We start from the raw sequence: 9,825 nt of genomic DNA on the forward strand, positions 1-9,825 counted from the left end.
AACATTAGATAAGATGTAAGTTCCTTAGCAGGAGGAGGGAGTATGCTGGTCTCCAGTAGAAAAAAGCGGACGAAACATTCTAGAAAAGGGCTGAGGGAAAAAAAATGCATCATACATTTTCAGTAAGATGAGATGACAGGTTGTGAAGTTCAGAAGAAAAGAAACAAACAAGAAGACTCACCATGGTGAATGTGTGTGGAAGGGGCTGGTTCTCAGAGTGGGGGGAGGAACCCCCCCCATAAATATATATCTACCTCCATATCTACTTGAGCCTAGTGGCAAGGACACAGCTTTATTTCCATTAATTGGGGAACAAATAGAAATATAGCAGACTCAAACAGGTGCAGTTTTAAGATTAGTATATTCCCAGCATATTAGAGTGGCCATCCTACTAAGGGGCTACCATGGGTGGGAAAGCTTCAGATAACACCTTCTGATGTGTAAACCCTTTCCTGTGGACCAGCACCACCACTGACACCTTCACTGTGTATCCTGCTCACCTGCCTTACAGCAAGAAGGTACAGGCAGCCTGTTTTCAATAGCCCCAGCCAGGTCCCAGATACCACCCATCTTTCTACCATTACAAGTGGCCCAGCTCTGCTAGGGAGGAGGTGCATTCATCAACTGATGGACATTTGGGTTGTTTCCACTTTTTGAATATTATGAACAAATGCTGCTGTGAACATTTGGGTACATGTTTTTCAAGGACATACGTTGTTTCAATTCAATTGGGTATATACCTAGAACTAGCATTCTGGGTTATATGGTAACTCTATACGTAACATTTAGAGGAACAAATAAACTGTTTTCCAAAGCAACTGCACCATTTATAACCCTACCAGAATGTATGAGGGGGTCTAATTTTCCCACATCCTCATCACTACTTATTATTTTTACTTATTGCCATCTTAGTGTGTATGAAATGGCATCTCATTGCAGTCCTGAGTTTCATATTGCTAATGACTTATGATGTTCAGCAACATTCCATGTACTTATTGGCCATCTGTATATCTTTTTTGGAGAAATTTCTATTCAAATCCTGTGCCCATTTTTTAATTGGGTTATTAGTTTTTTTATTGTTCAATCTTAACAGCACTTTATATATCCTAGATATAAATTTCTGATTATTTTTATGATTAGCAAATAATTTCTCTCATTCTGGATATAGGGTTCTATCCTACTCTAAGCCTGGGACAAATTATTTCACTTTCCTCGTCAGGAAAATGAATGAATTAAACAAACTCCAGAAGTTACAAATTAGGATGCGTATACACTAAGAGCAGACATTGGTGATCCAAGAATACAAAATGACAAAAGATAAATGTTGCTCCTAGAATGCCAATATTACTCAAAGATAGGGGATAAGCAAGATTCCATTTTTCAGGTAAGAATGTCTAAAGAAGAGAAAAACTATCTGCTGAGCAAACAGAAAATCTGACACACTTCAGAACCTAGTGGTAATGGTGTGGCAGTTGTGTCAAAGTAATCACGGTGACTGGATTTTAGAGAGATCAAATTATGCCTGACCACTGGAACCCATGATCCAAGCATGTGACTTTGCAGCAAGACTTCAGAAGCTAATTAAAAAAAAAAGCTCTTACTATTTATTAGCTGTTGGAGACACAAAAATGAGTAAAGTTGAGCAAACATTATAAGACCCAACAATCATTATGCAATATAGTATTAAAAGTTTACATAAAGTTATTGGGAAGCAGAATTTTGAATATTCTTCCCCTCTCTCCGTATTCCGTGTCCAACTTTACAAACTATTAACACTAATTGCTTGATAACAGGTAGATTCACAGAAGTGCAGGATTACTATGGTCTTGTAAAAACCTACAATCTAGTGCTGCATGTCGTATATGGTCTTGTAAAAACCTACAATATAGTGCTCCATGTCATATTTGGTAATGTTAAAAGTTAGGTTTTGCCAGACCAGGAAAGGAGTTCAAATTCTGGTGGTAAATTACTGAATGATCTTCGAAAAGTTCTTTAATCTCTCTAAACCTATTTCAGCTCTTCCTGTAAAATGGGAATAAAACACAGTTCCTATTGATTAGGGTTATTGTGAGGTTCAAATTGGAATTTTAATGTAAAAGAACAGTGCCTGATACAAACGTACTTGATAAATGTGGTCACAATTTTTTGTGTGAACAAGCATGATGCTGGAAAATGATAAGGGTGAGATTTCTACCAACACAGTTAACAAAATACACCGTACGTTGCCAAGGGTTTCACTCTTTCCCTTCGAGACAGAAGCTAGTTGATTTGCCGCCTCCTCACTACCAAGCACAGTGTGATAATCCCAAAGTCTCAGTCGTTCAAACATGAAAGCAACAAAAATTCCAATGCCCCTTATGGAGAACTTTTTATATTTTAAGGGGCCAATTCCAGACGGTAAGTCACTCCCTTAATTCTTACCCTGATTACCATGGCTAATGAGCAGGTTTGCTGACACAAATGAACGAAAAAAAAAAAAAAAACGTAAGTCGCACTTCTCCAAATGTAACTCAAATGTAGACTAACGCACGATTGCCAGGTTGCCAGGGAAGAAATCCTTACAGCGTACTTTGAAATCGTAGAAAAATGATAATAAAGCTCTCTTGATGGGCTTGAAATAAAACTGATACTTCTCCAAGGTCAGCGGTCGAGGCGGCATCAGTGGTCTCGTTTCCTGCTCCTTCTCTACCCTCCATCCCCGCCCCCATATCACCAAATTCAGCCCATATCATCCAGTCCGACCACTACCTAGCCGGGCGAGATGAGGGGCGACAGAGGGAGCGAGGGGGAAAGGTAGGTGGGGCTGAAACGCAACTTCATTGTTCGAAGGACTGACTCTTCCTAAAAGAGCCCGTTAGCAGCGCCTGCGCATTGCGCGCTCTTTGTGCCGGGCTGCAGCAGCTGGATGTTTGTGTCGCCGAGGCGGTGGAGGCGGAGCCTGAGGGGCGTGGCCTCACACGATTCACTCTGATTTGGCCCTGTGCAGGAGGTGGGCGGGAGAAGGGCGGAGTTTCCTATAACAACACTGGAAGCTGGGGCTGAGGCTATTTGTTGCTGCGCCGCCACCGCCCGAGCCATGGTCAGTGTTTCTCTCGGGCTCTCTTAGCAGTAACCGCCGCCGCCCTGTGATCGCTGGCTTCACTTACTCGCTTCCTTTTTCCTACTGAGCCACTTGTCTCCTAGCGTTATGACCGTCGTCTCCGTCCCGCAGCGGGAGCCTCTCGTCCTGGGCGGTCGCCTTGCACCGCCGGGTTTTTCCGCTCGCAGTTACTTCGGGGCTCTCCCGATGGTTAGCACGGCCCCGCCGCCTTTAACCCGGATTCCGGATCCCCGGACACTACCCCCGACCCTCTTCCTCCCTCACTTCCTAGGAGGAGACGGTCCCTGTCTGACGCCACAGCCGCGCGTTCCAGCGCCTTTGCCTAACTGCAGCTTCGCCACGGCGGGGGCCGTCCCTCGGGCAGCGCCGAAGAAGCGGCGAAAAAAGAAGGTGCGGGCCAGTCCGGCGGGGCAGCTGCCCAGTCGCTTCCATCAGTATCGACAACACCGGCCGAGTTTGGAGGGTGGACGGAGCCCCGCGACGGGCCGCAGCGGCTCGCAGGAGGTTCCGGGCCAGGCCGCCGCCGCCTCGGCCCTGGGTCCTGCGATCGCAACCCGAATTGAAGGAGTGAGCTCCGACCCTGGCCGGCTGCCGCCCGTGGCGCTCAGCCAGCCTTCTCTCAGAAAAGAGGTAAGGCGCACGAGGGGACATGAGGACTGTTGGGGAGTTTTGGCCTTCAGACAGTCGCAGCTGTGGCCTCGGGTTTGGGGCCCTGGGCTGAGGGGACCGGGAGGGTGGGGGCGGGGTAAAGGACGGCTGTTTACTCTGGAGGGAAGTTTCCGTGACGCCCGCTAGGTTCTCGCCGCGGGGAGGGGGAGGCATGCGCTGGCGCTGCTGATTGGCTTCCTGGAACCAGCCAATGAGAGTAGTGGCTGCGCCCCAGCAACAGCCCAGATTTAGAAGGCTGGCGGCGTTCCAGGGGGTTTCGGCGTTCCGGGCGCGTGGTGGGTGGAGGGAGGGCAGAAGCCCGCGGGAAGGGCTGACGTCAGCGCGCGCTACGTGCGGAGTGCTTGAGCGCTCATGAAGGAGGCGAAACCTGGGGTTGAGGGCGGTGGGGCAAAGGCTGGGAGCTCGCGTTTGGCTTCCCAATGGTTGCAAGCTCCATAACTGGTCCGTATACCGCGTAAACTGTCTCTTTGTCCCCCTGGGGTGGGATTTGGAGTGGACGGAGGCGTCTTCATTGGGTTAGGTTTGCTTTTTACTCAGATGTGAGGAACACCGTGTGGGGCGCCCAGTCCAACTGGGGCTTTGCTTGGTTGCCAACGTTCTTGGCCGTGCTTTTTTTTAAGTTTCAAAGTTGGTAGGACCAGCGGTAAAGCAGCTGATTTATATTCTTCTTTGAAGCGATACATTTTGTGTGCTAGTTTTTATCAAATAAACTGAGTTTGTTAATAACACCCACCGTATTCTGTACCAGATTTTTTTAATGGATGGTGGTTTTATTACTTATGGACGGTATTTTTATTACTTAAATCCAGAGAGAAGTTATCGAAAGAAAATATATGAATTGAGTTGACGTTTTGCCGCGCAATTGCCATACTATTGGACTGGGATGGAATTGGATTAAATTTGAAATAAAATGACTTGAGATTAGTTTAAACTAGCCTTAACAGTAAATCTTTACTAGATTTTAGTTATAAAGATTGTTTTTCATAATAAATGAAAATAAGTTACTGTCGTTTCTTGTTGAAAGAATTTCGGGCTGAGTTTGAGATTTGCAGTTTATCTAGTGAAGTCTTTGGAGAAAATTACTAAATGAGCATCTTGTACCTTATTTTCTCAGATTCCTTTGAAATTCTAAAATTGCCTGGCTTTTCTGAAATATTAGTGATTAGGCTAAAACAGTATTTTCTGCTTCTTGCTTCCTACTAATAAATGAGATTCCTTGCTTTTCTAGGGTAGGTAATAAACCAGGGTTCTCTTCTGGCAGTTGCCGATATTGATATGTGGGAAATCTTATACCCCAGCTTTCTATTTTTAAAATAATGTCCTGCTTCCGTATCATGTTACGTTCGGTGATCTGGTAGCTTATAGTTTCCCATCCTATAAGGACTACGAAAGCAAGTATACAACCATCTGAGTAATCTGCCTAGATGACAAAATTCTGTCTTATCAGACCAATATACTTATTAATATGTATGTTGACCTTCTCCTTCCTTGTTTTAGACAATGACTTCTCACTTTTTAAAAAATTGTCTTTTTAAAGTCATGTTAACTCCTCTGTTTACTTTCAAACTTTTATGTCACCTTGATTAAATAAAGAACAAAAAAAAGAAAGCAAGTAGGATTAGTGCAGCAAGTTCTCAAAGCAGTTGTTAAACCAGGAAGTAGGGACACGCAACTAGCTTTTTTTCTGGTTATGTATTTATTTGTCTGAGTATGTGTAATTGAAAAGGTGATAAAAAGTGGTGGATATTTTAGTATTTAAATATTTGTTTTAGCATTTTCAGAAGCTGGGGAAAAAAATTTCTGTGTGTACCTGGTAATCATTATCAGAACACTTAATCACTCAAAATCTACCTCCTTATCAAGTTTTTATTTACTCTGAAATAATTTTAAAAGTATCTTCTTAAAAGGTATATTGATTAACCTTTATTTATTTATAACCATGACCTCAACCAAAATGAAAGTATTTGAAAATTTCCCTTGGCAAGGTACTATTTGACACCAGCCTTTGTCAGAAAGTGGATGGCAAGACAATGAATTAAAGTCTGTAGAACTTATTTGAAAGAAAATATGTAAACTATATGGTATGTAGTTCATGACCAATTAAATTTTACTTGAAACTGTATTCACTTTTATGTCTTTGTCTTTGTAGGTTTTTAAATCAAAGATGGGAAAATCAGAGAAAATTACCATCCCTCACAGCCAGCTTGTTCATGGTATACACTTGTATGAACAACCAAAAATAAACAGACAGAAAAGCAAATACAACTTACCGTTAACCAAGATCACCTCTGCAAAAAGAAATGAAAGTAATATTTGGCAGGATTCTGTTTCATCTGATATAATTCAGAAGCAAGAAAAAAAGCCTTTTAAAAATACTGAGAACATTAAAAGTATACATTTGAAGAAGTCAGCATTTCCAGCTGAAGTGAGCCAAAAGGAAAATTATGCTGGGGCAAAGTTTAGTGATCCTCCTTCGCCTAGTGTTCTTCCAAAGCCTCCTAGTCACTGGATGGGAAGCTCTGTTGAAAATTCCAACCAAAATAGGGAGATGATGGCAGTACATTTAAAAACTCTCCTAAAAGTTCAAACTTAGATTTCATGTTTGAGTATGTATGTAAAACATAGTTTTTCAAAATTCCTGGATGCTTTAAAAGAAAATTGGTATATAAATGGAAATTTTTTTGTTGCAACACACAAGTGCAAAAAAAAAGATGAGTTAAAAAAATTACATCCCAACAGCTTGTATTATATTTTATATTTTGTAAATACTGTATACCATGTATTATGTGTATATTGTTCATACATGAGAGGTACATTATAGTTTTGTTATGAAAGTATGTATTTTGTCCTGCCCAGATGGTAGGTGTTTTGTATATATAAAGTGGAGAAATTTTAAGTGTGTCTAAGGCACCTGGAAGACCAATTTATTTGCACAAAATACTGAGAGATTTTTTTTCAAGAAACACCTGTCTAATCTCAAGGTGAAGCTCTAAATGTGAACAGCACTACTGAAATTTGAATTTATGGCACAATCATTGTAAACATGGGGTTCGTCTGTGTTTCTCCAAATTGTTTTTGCTTTCTAATCTAATTGCTGGAAAACTCCTGTTCCTGTATTTCCAAACTTAAATTCTGTTTTTTTAATTTATATCTATTATTCAAATTTAAAATTCCCCTAAATTTTAATGCCAACAAAATCGGTTGTAATCAAATTTTTAAATAATAATAATTTGGCCCCCCCTTTTAAACTAGTCTTGACTCTTTGTGTGTGACTGTTTTTCACGTTTGAATGTACACTTAGAAGATGGTTTTGTGTGACTGGATTTTTTTAACCTTCCATTTTATTTGCTAAATGTGTGCCTTTATATTACTTGTCCATCCTTCCTTTATTTCACGGAATTTAGAAGATACCACCACCACTACATCCAAGTGCAGAAATTCCCCATCTCATCAATGGAAGTAGTTGCGGTCAAAAAGAGTTGATTAGTTGATAGCTTAGACTGTATTTTTATATGTGTACTGTTTTTATGCAGTACCATCTGACTTTACATACTGTACATTTTTCAGCAAAAGAAAATGACACTTGTTTAAAATTGATGTCGGTGGTAGCTAAATGAAAGCAAGTATAATTGATGTTAAAATAATAGATGGGAATTTTGAATTTTGAAGCTTTAAGAAGAATACAACAGCTTACGTATTTTTACTTTAAAAGTCACACCTTGTTCTTGTCAAGATGGAAGCTCTATTCCAACTCTAAAATTCTATTAATACAGCTTCCTATAGAGTTTGTATTTATACAAAGCTAAATTTTATCTTCAATAAAGTTTTTCTGAACAATTGGGCACTATTTAGATATGTGAAAAGGTGTTAAGAGGTGCACCTTATTCCTAAGGTGAAATAGATAAATGAGAAAGATGTTAACATCCTAAGAAAAAAAACAAATGAAAGGGTCTTATAGTTTCTTAAACTATGTGGCTCACCACAGGAGGGGAGGGAAGACAATTAACTTTCTGGCTGTTATTCAGAGGTAAGTGTCATGAGCACAACCTTACTTAGAATTACTCGACTGACAGGCACTGCCAGCAGGATATAACTTTTGTTACATAGCTCATAAAATCTGTGAAGTAGTAATAGAGGTACTCTTGCATCACAACCCATAAACTATGGCATTAGCATAAAATATACTTGTTCTTAAATGTTAACTTAGCTACACTTTACATATATATGTGTAGCTGGCTTTTTTTTAAAAAAAGCACATTTAAATAAAGTGCTTCTTAAATAATGGAAACAATTTTAGGTGAGTTTTTGACCTGTTAAGAGTATTAAACAGAATGGTTACTTTTTTAAAGGAATGACAGAAGAAAGTAGATAATTACAATGACAGAAGAAAGATTATCACAAAGTATTAAAAATACACCTTTAGTATGAGAGGTGAACTGAGAATTAACTAGACTACATGCGCTATATTCAGTGAACTCGATAGCTTTGGTATTACAGAAAATCATACTATTTAGTGGTCTTATTATTCAGCTGCCTTTATTTTTCTCCCTTTGGAGACCCATGGAACACATTTCACCCAGTGTTTGCAAATTACGTTTGTTTGGTATTGTGGGTATATAAACCAAATGTTTGGAGTCACCAAATCAAGGCCTAAAGTCAGTGGCCTGATAAAGGGGGGTTGTAATTATAAAGGATACAGATTTTTTAAGTGTAGAATGTGAGTGGAAAAAATTGACATGCAATGGCACTTCGCTAGAGATCAAGTGTCATCTTGTTAGTATTTTATATGTAAGTTGCTTTTAGATCTATACAGTTCAGCAATGAGTTTATTCATTTAGTGACATAGGAAGAATTACTAAAAGAACAAATTACATTATTAAAAGCTTGACAGGAACAATTCAAGTTTTAAGGTGATTTGTAAGTTAAAACATGGGTGGCTTATAAATTAAAAGACTAGAATATATTAGGCAAGTTATCTTAAATTTTTTATCAAGACCAGCATTTAAATTTTTGAGCAACATATGTAATCACCCTTTACTTCTGGATATTTTAACATAAAGCTAGTATGCCATGTTAATATAGAACTCCAGTGGGATCCATTTCATACTATGCTAAGGGAAAACGGGTGTGTATAATTTTTTATTTTGGCCTAATAGGTGATTTCAAACTATCTAGCAGAAAAATAGTACTTTATTCTTTTGTCCTTACCTCCTTTCTTTGTTGAAAAACCCAGCATTAACTGGTAATGTTGAGAAGGGACAAAATCCAGTCCTCACAGTACCGGACCCTGGAATGGACTTGAGTGAGGGCACAAGTGGCACAGGAGGAATTAGAATTGTGGGGTGTTGTGGTGAGTTGCCTAACTTGGATGTCCCTATCTCTCCTACCCTGAGCACATTGTCAAAGCATTTAAATATCTCCTGGGCAGTGGGGAGGGTTATCCTAGTCTGCTGCCACTCACACTTTCCCTAGTCCTCGTTATTGCAGAAGCAGTGCTGGGATACAGGACCATGATTAAATGGTTTGAGACTTTAAAAAAAGGTGAATTAGTTTTGAGATTAAGAAGGGGCAAAATACAGTAATAAGGGCAGACAAATTTTGAATGTAATGATAAAGCAACCTAGAGGATTGGAGAAAGGGTTTGAAGGTGAAAAGGAATTTCTATTATATGTGGAATTTTGTGTAATTTGCCATTCCTGTTCACAAATGCAAAAACCTTTGTTTTAGAAGTTCAGATCACAGTTTGAAATTTCCCCCAATTTTTAATGTCATACATTTTAATAGTAATCTGTTAACTTAGATGAGTTCTGACATCTCTCATATCTAAAATAGATTATATATAATAACATTTTAAATAACGTTTTGCATATGGTTATACAAATCCTAACAATGAGAATAGAATCCCTGCCACTTGGATAATAAAAGTGCAACCACTCCTCCCACCCTTTGCTTGACATTTGTCAGTTGTTTTGTGTAATTTTTGAGCAGCATGTCTACATTTTAATACATGGGGGTTTAAGTGTAAGGTATGTTCAGGAGATAGAAGGATATAAGTT

General features: G+C 39.6%; 1 protein-coding gene across 1 annotated transcript; it reads left to right on the forward strand.

Annotated features, from left to right (window-relative positions):
- Positions 1 to 2,979: 2,979 nt before the first annotated feature.
- Positions 2,980 to 7,020, forward strand: PNRC1 (proline rich nuclear receptor coactivator 1). Its single transcript, XM_077162397.1, has 2 exons — positions 2,980 to 3,730; positions 5,919 to 7,020. The coding sequence occupies exons 1-2, from the start codon at positions 3,188 to 3,190 to the stop codon at positions 6,360 to 6,362; spliced, it is 987 nt and encodes a 328-aa protein (XP_077018512.1). The 5' UTR covers positions 2,980 to 3,187; the 3' UTR covers positions 6,363 to 7,020.
- The last annotated feature ends 2,805 nt before the right edge of the window (positions 7,021 to 9,825 follow it).

Source organism: Tamandua tetradactyla, chromosome 5, assembly GCF_023851605.1.
Source record: "Tamandua tetradactyla isolate mTamTet1 chromosome 5, mTamTet1.pri, whole genome shotgun sequence".
Lineage (NCBI taxonomy): Eukaryota > Metazoa > Chordata > Mammalia > Pilosa > Myrmecophagidae > Tamandua > Tamandua tetradactyla.